Source organism: Sceloporus occidentalis, unplaced genomic scaffold, assembly GCF_023333645.1.
Source record: "Sceloporus occidentalis isolate IW3139 unplaced genomic scaffold, rSceOcc1.0.p SCAF_6, whole genome shotgun sequence".
Lineage (NCBI taxonomy): Eukaryota > Metazoa > Chordata > Lepidosauria > Squamata > Phrynosomatidae > Sceloporus > Sceloporus occidentalis.
In genome coordinates, this window is record NW_028316986.1 from 118,364,786 (window position 1) to 118,381,966 (window position 17,181).

The following is a 17,181-nucleotide window of genomic DNA, read 5'->3' on the forward strand; positions in this document are numbered from 1 at the left end:
ACAACTAGCTGTGAATCAAATAATAAAGTGATGTTCATGCATGTGTGAGCCAGTCGCTCTACTCTCAAATCGGCTTAGACTTAGAAGTGTTTTTGCAGAGCTGTCATGAAATAAATTGATATCAATCCATCCCCATTAACACACTTGAGATAGAAAGAGAATGCCAGTAATATCTAATCAGAATGCTCTCTGTAGTTGTGAACAAACAGTTAATAGGCTAAAGAAACAGTTAACATCAGTGGAAGATGTCTTGCGTCCATCCGTCTTTTCACAGCAGTATGGTCCCACCTGAGGATTATTGTGGCTAACGTTGTGTGAAAGTTAAATAATGGCATTCAAGTCAACCTTTGCAACCTTTTTTCAAATACCATCATACAGTATAGCAGTGATGTGTCACATCTAAGAATGTTACCTGAAAACATGACAGCTGGTCCTTGCAGGAGATAAATGGGAATGAGCAAATTCTGTCTCAAAGAGTAAATCATAAAACAGCATGATACTTTCTTTAAATCCTGAGACAAATATGCATTTTGATAGCACATGCTTCCTGGTTTTTGAATTTTCCAGACTTCATTTAATGTTTATACAGCTGTCATTTTCTGAAGTTTAAAAAATTATTTTTATACTATGCCACATTTAATATTGTGTTGCCCTCAAATTCTTTATCTCAGCAGCATGGGGCAGTTTTTAAGTGATGATGATCCAGAGCCATACATTTGAATAAACTGTAATTAATAGAGGATGGAGAACTACTTTGGGGGATTCAGCCATGTATCAATATAAACTGAAAAGGTGCACAGAGAATAGAAGTAAAATTACACAGTAAGAGGCAAGGAGGTTTGTGTGTATTGGCAGAAGCCACTGAGTTCCATAGCTTGGGTGGAGAAACAATTGACACCATCTGGAGCTATTCTTTTGCCAAAATCATGACCTCCTTTCTTTGTTTTATTTTCAGTTTTGTTTTCATTTTTCGTGCCTTCAGGAAAGACTGAATCACCTCACCTATATCAGCCCTGTGTTTCCTGCCAGAGCTTGCATTATTATTCTGCCTGCCCTTCTCCCAGCTCCATCTGTTCCTTCTTGTTTTTTGCCCCATTTGTCATCATCTTCTCCCACTTTCTTTCTTTTGCCTTCTCTTTTTCAGTATGTCTTATTTCTTTCATTTTGTCCAGTATCTTTAAAGGAAATTTACACTTCTGGCTTTGCTATTAATTCTTTTTTACTAATCTCGCCTTTACTTGGATGCTTTCACTAACTCTTCTTTTTCTATAATGCATATACCATTGGAGATAGTTCTGTGCTTTCAATCTGTATTACGACCCCCCCCCCCCCGCCCCCAGCCATGATTGATCAGAATTAACATTACCAACAGCAGTATTTCCAAGAGGAAATACAGTATGCTAGAAGCAATTTATATGTCACCAAGATCTGTACTGGTACTGTTTCTTCCTCATTGTCTTCTAACAGTTTCCATTTCTGATCCATTCTTTCCTTTCCTAATAGCCATTCATATTACTAGTCCATTCTGAGGCTGGCTGAATGAGCAATCCCCAACTAGCTCTCTTCCTTGTTCTAAATTCTTTTCTCTAAATTTATTTATTTTTATTTATTTACAGTATTTATACCCTGTTCTTCAGCCAGAAGGCTCTCAGAATGGCTTACAAATGGTTAATCAGACATTTCCCTGCCCTCAGGCTTACAATCTAAAAAGACAAGACACGAAAGGAGAAGGGAATGGCAGTGGGAAGGCGATAAAGTCCAACAGATTTTCTCTAAAGTTAAATATAAAATATGGCTATTCTTTGGCAAAGTAAAAGTGAATATTACACAATTTACTGTATATACTCATGTATAAGTCTAGAAATTTTAATCCAAAAATTGACCCCAAAAACCTGAGTCGACATATCCATGGGTCAATGTAAGCACTGTACTGTACTTTAAGTCTTATTAAAAATAGGAACTATCCCCTGGTGAAAGGCAAGATGTCATCTGTCCTGGAAGCACTCACACCCTCTTTATATTCTCTCGTTCATGAAGCCTTTAGTATGAGCACAAACAGTTATGCCTGCTGGAATTTTCTACGTTTTCTGGCAATGTTTTCCTTTGCTTCATCTTTTGCACCATCCTGTTTTACATACTCTTTGGTCTTACTCTCGACTCATCCACGAGTCATATCTAAATCCATAATTTTGCCCCCCAAACCTGCCCTTGACTTAGACATGACGGCGACTTATAGTTGAGTATATACGGTATATGGTAAGAAGAGGATTTAGCTTTAGAAAAAGGAATTTAAAAAGAGGAAGAGAGCTAGTAGTGAACTGCTCCTTCAGCCATCCTACAATGATCATTCACAGTAAGTGCTAACCTCTCATTCTGCTTTTGAACAGGGATATGGCTATAAATTTCTTTTCTTTTCCTATTCCCTCAATATTAGTATTTGGTTAGGACTGTTGTTATATGCCTTCAAATTGTTCTCAAATTATGGCAATCCTAAGGCAAACCTATCATGTGGTATTTTTGGCAAGATATGTTAAGAGAAGTTTGCCTTTGTCTCCCTCTGAGACGGCAAGAGTGTGACTTGTTCAAGTTAACCTAGTGGGTTTCCATGGTTGAATGGGGATTTGAGCCTTGGTTTCCAGAGTCCAATGCTCAAAACTACTGCACCACATTGGGTCTCTTGTTGGGATTAGGCTGTAATAAGTCTTTGTTTATACAGCTTCAGCAGTGAGTAGTAAATACAATAAGGTCCTATAGTTATCTCAAAAAATGAAAATGATGAGGAGAGTGAATATAAGAAGAACCCATTTCAGTCTCGTAGAATATCTTTGATTTTCAAACCATGGCTAGGAAATTGGATAGCTATATATTTTCACCAAATCAATATTTATCTATCAAGAAAAGATTTTGCTGGTTTTAAGCCAGGTTATCATTCCCTTTGCAAGGCAGCTAACTCTTTGCATGGTATCAGGTAAGCATTTCTTTATCTCTGATGTAAACTAAACTTTACATTTCAAAATAGCATTTTTGTGTAAATTAAACCAGCATAAGAAAGTACAGTGGGCCCTTGGTATCTGCTGAAGTTTGGTTGCAGGACCGCCCCCTTGCCCTGTGGATACCAAAAACTGTTGGATGCTCAAGTCCCATTAAATACAATGGCATAATAAAATGGTGTCCCTTATATAAAATGGCAAAATCATTGCTTTTTCAAGCCATGGATAAAGAATCCATGGATACAGCCCTGGTGGCGCAGTGGTTAAATGCCTGTACTGCAGCCATTCACTCAAAACCACAAGGTTGTGAGTTCAAGACCAGCAAAAGGGCCCAAGCTCGACTCAGGCTTGCATCCTTCCGAGGTCGCTAAAATGAGTACCCAGACTGTTGGGGGCAAATTAGCTTACTTGCTAATTAGCTTACTTGCTGTTTACCGCTATGATCTTTGGAATAGCGGTATATAAATAAAACAAATTATTATTATTATTACAGAGAGGTGACTGTAAAATAAGAACAAATAATTTTTTCTTTAATTTAATGAGACAAAAACCCAGAAAGTGAGGGAACTAGTAAAAGATTCCTATTTATATAATTTATAACATTTATTCTCTTTATATGTCAATATACTGTAGCTGGATATAATCAGTTTTAACTTGTAAATCTGGAAGTAATTGAGAGTATACTAGAAAAACATTTCTAATGATATTTCAATATCATTAGAAGCTTCTGCCTTTGTATAGTTCCCATGCTATATCATTCCATCCATGACTGTATCAAAGAGAAAATCAGCTCACAAATTATGTTTGGGGGGAAATTACTTTAGGATATGCTAATTTTGGATGTTTTCCGGACATGTCCTTGAGATGATCACTATCTATTGGAACACTGTTCTGCATTATTTTATTTTATTATTATTTTATTATTATTTATTTTATAATTATATTATTATTATTATTATTATTATTATTATTATTATTATTTAAGATGTTTCTTAATGACATGTAAATTTTGTCTATTAATTCATTGGTGTCCAGTAGCTAAACTCAGTATATTTTGGTGCTCCTTTAAAACCAGGTGGGGTCTTTAATGAAATGACTGAAACATGATTCAGGCGGGGTACAGACCGCCCCAAAAGGGTGGTCTGCCGGAGCCTTGTTTTGCTGCGCGAGGAAGCCACAGCAGACAAACCACGCAGCAAAAAGTGGGTTCTTTCTGCAGCGCCCTTGTGACACCGCGCATGACGAAATAGAAGCTTCTGCCTTTGTATAGTTTTGGAAGAAAACTTCTGCATTTAGTTCAAGATTCTCATGATTTTTGGGATGAGAAATGTTTTTTATTTTGCAGCTACAGATCTACAGACATGATACATAATGCATAATACATATGTGCATGATTGCACTTACAATTGTAATACCATTTAAGTCACAATAAATAGCTTCTCAATACATTGTTCCAGAAAATGATAAATAATATCAATTTTTAAACAAAGCTATTTTTATAGAGATTATTTCCCCACAGAACACACACACACACACCCCAATTTCATAATAATTATTCTATTTCTAATTTTACAGAATATGCATAATAAAGTGTAGTGGTTGTTTTCAAAATAGAAATGTTAGCAAAATCAATAAATTAATTATTATATTTACTTGAAACCCTATCATTTAAATAACCTACAGTGTTATAAAGGTCATTTCAGAAGGTCACTTTAAATACAGCTTCTTTATATAAAACAATTTACAACTAAGCTTTTGCATCACTAGCATTTATCATATTGTATACCATTTCCATTTTTAAAAATCTTATAAGTTGTTTAATACTATGGATGTATAGTGTACTTTTTTAAAAAAAATCTATCTATGTTCATTTCTCTTACATTCTCTCAGATCAATATTCAGATTTTATCTGTTATTACTGTTCCTAAAGCTGTGTGTGTCAAGACAAGATTATATTCTTATAATAGCAGTGCTGTATATGCCTAAATAATAAAACCTGTGGGCTTGCCACCAATGGATCATAGAGGACAAAATTATCATCCTCCTGGTTGGTTCTCTCTTTGCCACAAATAGGAGATTTCATGGGTTTTAGCCAAACTGTCTTGAGATATCTGAGGCCCTGGACAAACGGGCCTATAGGGCGCCCTCGTCACGTGCTAGGAGTTGGCCGAGGGCGCACCACCCATACGTGCCTCACCCCTAGCACGTGACAAGGATGTCAAAATGTACACACGGGCGCCACCTTTTTGACGCAATGAACGCTTAGCGTCCGCACATCCCACCCCCTTGTGACATCACGAGTGCGCCATTGGCGCACTGCGGTGTCACAAGGGCGCTGCAGAAAGAACCCACTTTTTGCTGCACGGTTTGTCTGCTGTGGCTTCCTCGCGCGGCAAAACAAGGCTCCCGCAGACCACCCTTTTGGGGCGGTCTGCACCCCGCCTGAATCATGTTTCAGTCATTTCATTAAAGACCCCACCTGGTTTTAAAGGAGCACCAAAATATACTGAGTTTAGCTACTGGACACCAGTGAATTAATAGACAAAATTTACATGGCATTAAGAAACATCTTAAATAATAATAATAATAATAATAAAATAATTATAAAATAAATAATAATAAAATAATAATAAAATAAAATAATGCAGAACAGTGTTCCAATAGATAGTGATCATCTCAAGGACATGTCTGGAAAACATCCAAAATTAGCATATCCTAAAGTAATTTCCCCCCAAACATAATTTGTGAGCTGATTTTCTCTTTGATACAGTCATGGATGGAATGATATAGCATGGGAACCAAATACAATTTTATATGTATATCATTTTTGAATATATAGCATTAACAAAAACTTGCATCAGAGGGGCCTTGCTTGAGAAAGTAAGGAAGCCTTTTGAATCAATTGCTTTGGCCTGTTACAGACAGGCCAAAATAAAGCTGCTTCGAGTCACTTTGGAGGTATGGTATTTCAATGATGCATGCACCCTAAGAGTCCAAAAGCCACACCAAAGCCACGCTCCAGTCCTAAGGACTGGAGTGCAGCTTTGGTGTGGCTTTTGGACTCTTAGGACTCATGCATCATTGAAATACCATACCTCCAAAGTGACTCGAAGCAGCTTTATTTTGGCCTGTCTGTAACAGGCCATTGTAAACTATGTTAGCAATTTACAATAACACCCAAAATCTGCAAAACAGTAGTACCATTATTGGGTTGATGAAAATGCACAAAATACGTGTTTCAAGTTTTCAAAGCTCTTCTTAGGTTAGTAATTGTCAGACAGTGGTGAAAGGAAGGATGAGAAGCTAGAGAAAAGCTAGAGGGAAAAGACACAACATAGTGCACAGAATAAAGGAGTTAGCGTTGGGATAGACAAGAGGGTTTCTAACAGTGATAATTACCAAAGATGTGGTGGCTCCAGATGATCCAATTGAAACATTGGATTTGGCCATGTGGTGGGACAGGGATTGGCTATGAGTCAGAGCTAAGTCAAAATTCAGAGTGACATAGAGTCACCATGGATTATTGGCCAGCACACATAACAAAGGAATTTGGGGTCCTTATATGTGCCAAAAATAGCCTCAGACAAAGGTTGTTTACTACACTTCAAAGATGCTGAATTTGCATGGTAAAGATCACTTGATACAGATAGTATCCAGAGGTGGCAATGGGTCTTCTCCGGCTAGGACTGAATACATCCTGGGTCATAAATTACCTAGCCTTCCTGCCATTGTGAAGGTGTGAATCTTTTCCTGACTGTGATTCTTAAATTAACTGATTGATCTCTATTTTCAAGTGCTGCCTACATGGCCTGCCCGTTTTTGGGTCCATGGCGGCTCAAGCTACAGTTTCGTCTAGGGCCATGGAGGAAAAGCATGGACACCCAAAGTCAAGGAAGATGTCCGGTAGTTGTAACAACAGGAAGCCTGTACTGGGTATGAAATTCCCTGAGGAAAAGCCACATCATTAAGGATAAGATGGCAACACCTCACACTCTTGCACTTACCACATTGTTGGCACATGGGGGCTCTGGATAAGTCTAGAATCCATGCTTTCTGTTTTAATAATTCAGTTTCACTAGTAGTTCTGTATTTAATAGTAACCTACACTATTTTTTCATTCCCCTGATATTGTGGATTTTATTTTTACAGTTACAGGACAAGAAATTTGCAGAATGTCTTTGTTCCTTGCCTTTATGACATGGGGCTCTTTTCCTGTCCTGCATTCTGCTTTAGTTTGTAGTTGTCAAGAACTGTTATTTTTCTCAGGAGCTCAATGAACAAGTCTTTTGTGTTACAAACAATAAAAACTTTATTCCAGAAAAACCTCAGGGATTAACAGGAAGACTTCTGCAGACAGAGTGGCATCACTCTCCCATACTGGCAAGAAATTAACAATGTCTCGCCCCAACTTTTTGTGGGCTTCCTCTTCATAATTAAAACATACCAACCCTTTCTTCCATGCCCCCTTACTCACCCAACCCCCAATCTCAGTCAATTTTCATCTCTTCTTTCTGTTTCCCTCCAACAGACTCTGAGAAATTTTCTGCACGTTCCAGCTTCAGACCACAAACGTTCTTCTGATCTGCCACCAAGTACTATACTTCCCATCACTATCAACATTTTCTAATAAACCCATAACCTATAAATAACTCTTTTATATACCTCAATAATTAAACATGGCATATATTACAAAAACCCAACAACATTACTATGACAGAATAAAGCACATTCTGACAGTGGTCTTTCCCATGATGTTCCTGAATTTTACTAGGATTTACTCTGTGCCCTTCCTTTGAAAGTTTCCAATGATAACTTTTTTTCTGGATGTTTTCAGCTGCAACTGCTTCTCTAGCCTTTCTTTCTGTCAGTTCCTGATTGTTGATCTGATATTTAACCATCTCAGGAGGTCTTGCCATTTCTGTTTGTAGTGTTAAGGATTACATCTCCTTGCATATTGAGCTTTCTTGAAAATCCTTGTGTTCCAGATGCCTGCCTCTTCCTTTTCTGTCTCCAAAATTAAAACTTTTATGCGACCTCTTAAAGGCCTGAGATTGCATTGATTATACAGAATTTTGAACTCTGTAAAAACAGTACCTCTTACATGTCACATTCTGTTGGGTTATGAACTTGGCCAGTGCCTTTTATATATTTGTTCTCCTCAGTAAAACCAAAGGATTTGAAAATGTGCATAGCTTTTTGTACATAGCACACATTATTACCCTAAACTGGTCTTCTTCTGCTTTGAGTCCCATGCTGGAAGAAAGGGAGAGTATTAAATTAATTAAAAATACATTGTAAATCATCATTGTACAAAAAAAGATGAACCAGAGCTCAGTGGTACACTCCACACTCTGCATCTATACCAAATTCAACCCCTGATGTCTGCAGGTGAGGCTGCCTGCACAGACCCCTGGGCAACCACTGTTCATTCCTCACTGTTATGTGACATTTGCTTTTTACAGTAGCATTGTGAGAGTGACCTACAAGAAGACGTAAGCTCACATGCACCCATTCTTTCTCCACAATAATTATTTTAAAACCAGTAGCAGGGAAGAACAGCCATAGTTTGTCTAAGCTGATGAGGTTTTACCTTTAAAGATGACATTAAATTAAGTTTACATAAATAGATTTGGATGTCGTGACAGTCTTGGATGTCACAACAATTCATGGTTAATCTAAAGTTGCAGTAAAAGCTTACAGCATTTGGGCAGGAAGGCAGTGTCTGAACGGACAAGGATTGCTCCTGTTTATAATGCTAATTTGTGGTTTTGTGTTTTGTGTGAATACAGCCAATATCTATTATTAGCTGATAATGCATAGATGGCACAAAAATTAAATCTTGAAATATACTTTCTTCAAAATGGTCCTTCATGTCTTAAGGATCTTACTTCCTGAAGTGTTCTCCAAGATCATACAGAAAATCTTCTCGAACATGTTTGTTTTTATTATTCAAGTGACACTTGGAATCATCTTGGGGAATTAATGACAAGGATTTAACAATGCTGAGTCTAGAGATGTGGATGTTCTGTCGAATACGTTTCTGGATATTAAATATCATTAAGTTCTCTTAATATCAACCAGTATTTTCTATGGGATTTGGATATAGCATGTGAATTTAGTTTCTTTTTCCTGGATTACAGTTGAAGATATGTGTGTGATAGAAAATCATGGGTTTCACTAGCCTGCAGACAAATAACCTCCTACCTGGAGTTAAGCCCAATTCATGCCATGTGGCTTACTTGTGAATAAATATTACCTCACTGTACTGTTAGAGGATAATTTGCAAAGTTCATGGAGAAGTGTTAAGCATTTGAAAAATGTCCTGTTTATAAGGACATTTAGCAAGGATATCACCAAGGTTATTGCAAAACCTTTTGCCATGTAGACACAAAGCCTGCAGTGTCCATCTGGAAATAGTGTATGGAGCATCTTGCTTTGGGGCAAACTCAGCCATGGGGAATATTGCCCTATTTACAATTCGTGACTTGAATTATAGCTTTCCAATTTAGAATTAATTGTTTATTGTGAAAGCTCCCTCTGTACATGAATCAGTATCCTAGTACAAGGATGTTGAATTGCATGAAACTGATCTTTTTAATATTGCAAGATTGTTATTGCCCATGAAACCAAAATAACCTATAGTAACATGAATAGCCTTTAAAGTAACCAAACAATTTGTAGTACTTGTTTTGTAACACTGTCAAACCGTATCAGTTTATTGACCTGTACAACTTTGAAAGCATGCTGTAGTGACTTGCAGTAATTCTAGAGTTACCAGTGCTCTGACTGTTATTCCCTCACGTAGCAGATGGCACTCGCTGTGAAAGACTGACAAGCTGTGGGATAGCAGAGCATTACTAATAAACTTTGTCATATGTTAAACTTGACCTGACATTAATCAGGTTTGGAATGCTACAAATGAATCATGGATAGTCATTAGTGAGCTGATGCTATTAGTGAGCAGCATTACCATACATACTGTTTTTTTTAAAAAAAAGGAAACAAAAATCAATTTTGTGCATAATTTATAGTTAGTGATAAAACACTGTGCTATCATTTGTGCTATGAACTTTCCTTCTTCCCAACCACCAGTCTGACCCAATGATTGGACAGGATGGCTATAGATAGTATTGCAAGTTGGTGAATTGTAGCAGTAAATCCAGTTCAGATCTAATCTCAGCCAGGAACTCCCTGGAATGCAAGTCATTATCTCCCCATTCTCACTTCCCTGCATAGAAAGAAAGACAGGACAGCTGTTTTACTCAACTTTGTTCCCATAGCTGGGATAACTAAGCAGCATGCTGCAGTTGCTCCACATGTTGCGTTCATTTTTATGTCTTTTGGATGGAAACAGGCAATGAAATACTGTGCCTGTTATTATTTTATTTATTATAAGTTTTTATCAAGCTTCTCAGGTTGGGGAGAAAATCCTGGGCCCTTATTACTGTTTGATTTTCCTCCAGATATCCCTCTCCCTGCGTTCTAGCTATCATCCCGTTTATGTGGCTTCCAGTTTCTGGTAAACCAAGGAGCTTAAATGAACATTTATGAAGAATTACGTGTACTTCTCAGATGGCGAGGTGTTGAGAGTGTTCAAAGAGATAGCTCTATTAGCCTGTTGCAACATAAAAAAAGAAGGGAGGAAAAGAGGAATCCAGCAGCAATGTTAAGACTAGCTAATTTAGCATGAGCATTCATGGATTTCAGTCCCCTTCTTCAGATATACAATGGAATTAATATCAAACCACAGGTATATTAGCAATTGCATAATTGTGGGAGTGGAACCAAAACACAGTAGGATATTCACCTGACTAAAGAGGTGTTGGAAAAATATTGTATGGTTCAAGTATTTCTTCATGCTGGTACATTATGCACCATTGTGGGTGTTTACAGAACAATGAGCTGGACCAGAGGGCTGTGTTTTGTCCTGTGGGCCATCAGCTTGTGGCATTCAGGTTTTAAAACAAAATGAATACTACAGATAATAACTATAATTGTAATGCCTCCCTCGCCCCAAACTATAACCTTCACCAACTTAATCATTTTCTTGTACAAAGTAATATTCCAAACTTTCTAGTCTGAGCTGACCAAAACAAGGAAGGTGGAAAAATGTCCAACATTAAAGCACCACTTTTAGTTCAGATAAATCAAATCCAGGGTTTGTTAACTGCTGTCAAGTCATCTTCAATTTATGGCAACCCTATGAATGAGAGACTGCCAAGGTCCCAGGTCATCAGCTGCCCTGCTCAGATCTTGTGAACTCAAGGCTATAGCTGTGTGATTGACTGTATTCATCTGTAATTAGGCGTCCCTACTGCCTTCTACCTTACTGAGCATTATTGTTGAGTCTTTCTAATTGTATGTTCAAAGTTTGACAATCTCAGGCCTGTTACACATGGGCACACTAGAACGGACTCAGTCCGTGCTAGGATTAGAAAGGGGCGTCTCTTCCAGATGCCCCTAACCCTACCACGGACTGAGTCCGTAACAAATGGCGGCAGCCATTCCACACGGCCGCCGCCATCTTGACGTAGCGGATGCTCTGCGTCCGCACATCGTGCCCCAGAAGTGACGCCGTGAGTGCGCGACTAGCCTCGTGGCATCTCTTCTGGGACCCAGGAAGGAGCGCGATTTTCGCGTTCCTTCTCTGCAGCGTCCGGGAACCGCACCATTTGGCTGCTGCGGTTCCCGGATGCTGCAACCGGCGGCGGCGGCAGACCGCCGCTTCTCGGCAGTCTGTAATGGGCCTCAGTTTAGCCACGTTGGCTCCTAGGGAGAGTTCAGGCTTGATTTGCTGTAGTATTCTTCTTTATTCTTCTTTTTAGCATTACAAATTAATTGATTTTCTTTCTGTCTGCTTTCTTCATTGTTCAACTTTCACAACCCCTCTTTTGTTGTTCTTGTGTGTTTTCAAGTCGTTTCTGACTTATGGTGACCCTAAGGCAACCATATCATAGGGTTTTCTTTACAAGATTTATTCAGAGGAGGTTTGGCATTGTCTTTCCCAGAGGCTGAGAGCATGTGACTTGCCCAAGGTTACCCAGGGGATTTCATAGAAATTGGAAATGTGATGCCATGAATAATTCTGACTTTACTGTTCAATTATATATCTACACTTGAAAATCTTGTGAAAGTTTGTTCATAGCTGCCCTTGCAAGTCCTAATTTTCTTCTGATTTCTTGACTGTAGTCTCCATTTTAATGGCTGAGCCAAGGGATAGAAAATCTTTGGACTATTTCAAAGTCTTCATAATCTGCTTTAAAGTTATGAAAATGATCAGTGGTCATTTATTTTTATTTTCTTAATCTTCAGCTGTAAACCCACTTTTGCACTTTATTCCTTGACTTTCTTCAGTAATTGTTTCAAGTCTTTGCTATTTTCTGCTATAGTATGGTGTCTGCATATCTTAAATTTTGGTTTTTCCTTCTTACCAATTTTCATGCCTCCTTTCCCTGAGTCTAATGCAGCTGTTCAGCATACAGTATACACAGGGGGTTATAATGCAGCTGTGCCTGACTTCCTTGCTGACTGGAAAACATTTAGTTTTTCCCATATTGTATGCTGATAGTAGCCTCTTGCCCTGAGTATAGGTTAAGCGTTGGGACAGATGAATGGTTTGGCACACCCATTTCTTTGAGAGTGATCTATAGTTTTTATGATCATGGCTTTCCATAATCTACACAATCAAAGGCTTTTCTATAATCTATAAAGCACAGACTGATTTTCTTCTGAAATTATTTGCTGCACTCCATTATCCAATGTATATTTGCAATAAGAGTGAGGGTATGACCTACAGTATGTCAAGCTGATGGCATGTTGGTGGAGCCCCATGGTGCTAACTGCCCCTTCTTTTGTCAGAAATGAGTGAACAAGCACTTCAAATATGTAAGTCAACCATGGTTGGCTGGAAGCAATTTTATTCACCACAGGCAACTAGGTAGATCCCTAATTGCAAGTTTGGGGAGGGGAAAAATATTTTAACTTACTACAGTCTGTCCAAAATAAAATAAAGACAGTTGAGCAAGTAGCATACTGATTTTTGTCTTGTGTAAGACAAGATGAAAGGCACCGAGAAATCCTGGTGTGAGCCTTTAGAAAAGTGAAAAATTATACATAAAATAGAAGATTTTTTCACTAACCCGCAGCACTGAAAGTCAGTACAAGAGACAACAAAGAGCATGCTCATTTATTAGCAATAGCAGTTACATTTCTATACCGATTTATAGTGCTAGGCACTCTCTAAGCAGTTTACATTGTGTTGGCCAATTGCCTCCCAAAAGCTGAGTACTCATTTTACCAACCTACAGGAAGGATGCAAAGCTTAATCGGCTTGGAGCCCTGCAGGACTGAACTCACAATGTTTTGGCCGCAGTATTGGCATCTTGAGGGAGAGAGAGGCAGGCTAGCTCCACCAGGCCTGCCTGGAAGAAGCAGAGTCCTCCCTCCAGTCCATCTGCCTTGGTCCCGGCCTCAGAGGGAGAGAAGAATGCTGGACCTGGTCCCATCCCCCCCCCCCCCCTCACCATTCCCTTCTGCTTTGTGTCGTGTCTTTTAGATTGTAAGCCTGCAGGCAGGGAACTGTCTGGTTAAAAAATAATAAATGTAAGCCGCCCTGAGAGCCATTAGGGCTGAAGGGTGGGATATAAATACCTAAATAAATAAATAAATAAATAAATAAATAAATAAATCCCCTGTGCCACCAGTGGTTAACTCCTAGGATTACCATTGATAATCAGTGTTTATCTACAAAATTGACATAGAATTTCCTTAACTGTATTGGAAGTTCTCAAACTGAGAAGAAGGTGATTAATGGGGGATTGTAGTCCATAATGCCTGAAAGATACCAGTTTCTTTATCCTTTCCTTAAAGCCTTTATTGATTGAACAGGAAAGTGGTGAGTGTGAGGAAAGGAAAGGAAAAGAAAGGAAAGGGGAGAGGGAATATTCTTCTGTCTCATCAATGCATAGTGAGCACATCAAGATGAAGTTCTCCAGAGGATTTGCTATATATAAAAAGCAGTCCTTAGTGGAACTCCCTGTTATCAGATGTTCCTCCAAACTTTGTGTATCACACTGTGCCTGAATAATTGCAAGAGTCGGAGGAAAATCTCCCTCTTCCCAAGCAGACCACTGTTGCTGCTGCCATCTAGACTGGAAGGCTCTTTAGGGGAGAGAAAAGTATTTGGAATAATAGGGGCTGCTTTGGGGGATCAGCCAGGATTTATGAGAACTTCAGGAATGATACCGCTAAATTAGCCTTTCCTCTCTTACCTTGAAATGCACTGGCAGCATTTGAAGTTCATTCTGTAGTGTGCTGCCTACAGGAGAGTGGGAAGGAAGAAAAGAGGAGGGACAGGGGAAAGGGACTTTTGTCCCCAAGGGTGGGACAATATGGACTTGTGGATGGGAAATCCGTGTATAAGGAGGGCCCACTGTATTCTCTTTGGTCTCCCATTCATAAAGTTAATTCAAAAGCTTGTATAGTTCTGATAAATGTTCAGATAGCTGGAGGGAAAAATGCAGTGTCTGGATAGTTGGCCTCAATGGCTAAATGGCTGTTTACCTCAGTGTGAATAGCTATGGATATAGATAAAAGTGATTTGTGATTTGAGGTTCTTTTAAATTAGTAATCTGCTTAGTCAGTTATGCTTTATAGTTTTATTTTGGGATTTTGATCTGTGAATTTCTGGGAGTTTGCTATTATTAATAAGTATCTTGAGTGTTCAGAATATGGGTATTTACCATCTTTGAATGAATAAATACAGTAGTTTGGGTTCTTTTTGAAAAGGAAGTACTACTAAGCTCCATTTTAAAGTAGCTCTTTACAGTTGCTATTATTCTCATAAATTGCAGTGAAATAATTTTATCTCCAGTGACCTGTTTATATTTTTAAAAAATCCTAAAAAAATGAAAACGATGTTCGCCAGAGAAGACTATTGTTTTCAAATATTAGATTTTCTCATACAAGTAAATATTTTAGATTTCCATAAAATGTCAGGAAGAGACACTGGTGAGAAAAGGTGGGAGGAAAGTGTGATATTAGAGAGAACATCACATTGGCTGCATTCAGACATAATGATGAACAGTGGTTTATTGTTGCAAGAGTAAGTCTAGATATTCTGTGGGATTGTACAGTCTTCTTGGATGAATATTCTGCTTCATATTTAGAGTCACCACATTGTAGCAGTTTGTGGTATTTTCAATACTTTGAGAAAAATAATGATTAATCTCTAACCACGGTTGTCAGACCAACTTAAAACTTCAAATTTTTCAAGTTAGCATACTTCAGTTAATCATTGTTAAGATGGCAATTTGGAGTCCAGGTGTAATGCAAAACTTAATTGATTTCAGAAACAAACAACTCTTTATAGCAATAGTGAGAAGAAGGGATTGAGGATAGAGCTTCTGCTGAAAATTCACATAGGTTTGTTTTCATAGTGAGAAACCATTATTTATCATTACACGTTAATAGGATCATATGGCTTAATGGAAGAGTTCAGAAATAATGCAGCCCATGTTGGAGCTATGATCTGACTGCTGTACATCTACCACAGCAAAATATATTACTAGATTTGTAGGGGGACACCATCTGCATATTTTGGTGTCTCGGAGCTAAAGTCAAAGAGAGACCTGAATTAGTCCCATATCTTGGGTGGTGCAATTTTCAATTTGTAGACTTCTAAAACTTAGTGAAGTGGCTGTGTTTCAGTGTATTTTCTCTTTTAAGTCATCTGCTTTTTAAAAAATGATTACATAGATAATTGGTACAGTCAGTCCTTGGTATCCATAGATTTTTTTCTCCATGGATTTAGCCATCCACATCTTGAAAATATTTTAAAAAATAAATTCTAAAATGCAAACCTTGATCTTGCCATTTTACATAAGAGACACAATTTTACCACGCCATCGTATGTAATGGCACTTGAGCATCCAAGGGTTTTTTGAAACTAAACCCCAGTGGATACCAAGGCCCCACTGTATTAAGTGAAATAATAAACATGGGAAGGAAATATTTTCCATTAAACAGTATATTAGAATGTCTAGATGCTTACATCTGTGTCTTATATATGCCATGATTATTTTATGTCAGAATTGTAAAGCCATATGATTATTTATTGTTTCTTGCAGCTTCTTGAAGGAAATTTTGCTAAAGAAGTCAGTCATGAAGTGGATGGACTAATTTTTCAGCCTATAGGAGTAAGTTGACTTGGTCTTTTAAAAATTACATTAGTAATGTTTTACACATTGAGAACTTGCTGCTATTTAAACTTTTTTCATTGAGAATATTTATAAGAGCGATTAATGTATTGTCAGTACCTTTCTTGGCTCTACAAAGAACCAGTTGGCTTCAATATACAGTATCTTTTGTTACCTTCATATCTCCATAATAATTTACCAGGTTATGTGTGGACTTGTATATTTTAACACACACACACACACCTCTTAATATGTATACCACAAAGAGCATATTACCTCTATGTTTTCTATTTTGGTTATTTTATCTAATGCCTTTTGTTTAACTACCTTAGAACATTAAATAAAACCTGGCACTAGATGAGTATATAACTATTGGCTAATGTATTATTTCTTTCTTGTGGATGCTCTTCACTTGAATGTGGTACAGTATGTTTTAGCAGGAGAAAGAATGGCCTATGTATTGATTTGACAGTTAGTTTTCTGATTATACAAAAAGCTACAGAACAGGTAATTATATGGAACAAAAAGAAATAGAACCAACAGTAATACTTAACTTCAAATTGTGGGACTTTATGTATTTTTTCCCTGTGACTGATTTGTATATAACTAGTTATAGAGTTGGAGGTAATAGCAAAATGAGTTTTCTATTTTACCACATGGGCTCTGGTACAATGGCAAATTGTACATACACTTGAGGAGAAAACTGTTGAATCACTTATGATTTATATTCATTTGTTGCCACTGTTGACAAAATGCTTATTGATCCACTGGAATCTTCCATCAGCAGACAGACTCTGTCTTCCAGCCTTTAATTGTTAGATGCCTGCATGTTGATGGCAACCTATGGCAATCCTCTCATAGGGTTTTCCTGGCTAGGTTATTTCTAGAGGAGGTTTGCCTTTGCCTTCCTTTGAGTCTGAGAGTGTGACTTACCCAAGGTCACAATACCATGCTGGCTTGCTGAGCTGGTTGGGGAGCCTTTTGAACAGGGTGTG

General features: G+C 38.0%; 1 protein-coding gene across 4 annotated transcripts in view; it reads left to right on the top strand.

Annotated features, from left to right (window-relative positions):
- The window catches only part of RNGTT (RNA guanylyltransferase and 5'-phosphatase), a 200,984-nt gene that overhangs the window by 109,660 nt on the left and 74,143 nt on the right, over positions 1-17,181 (top strand). For all 4 annotated transcript variants that reach the window (XM_089530762.1, XM_089530763.1, XM_089530764.1 and 1 more), the window contains one exon: positions 16,118-16,186. In XM_089530762.1, the coding sequence (XP_089386888.1) occupies positions 16,118-16,186 (69 nt within the window). The remainder of the gene's footprint in view (positions 1-16,117; positions 16,187-17,181) is intronic.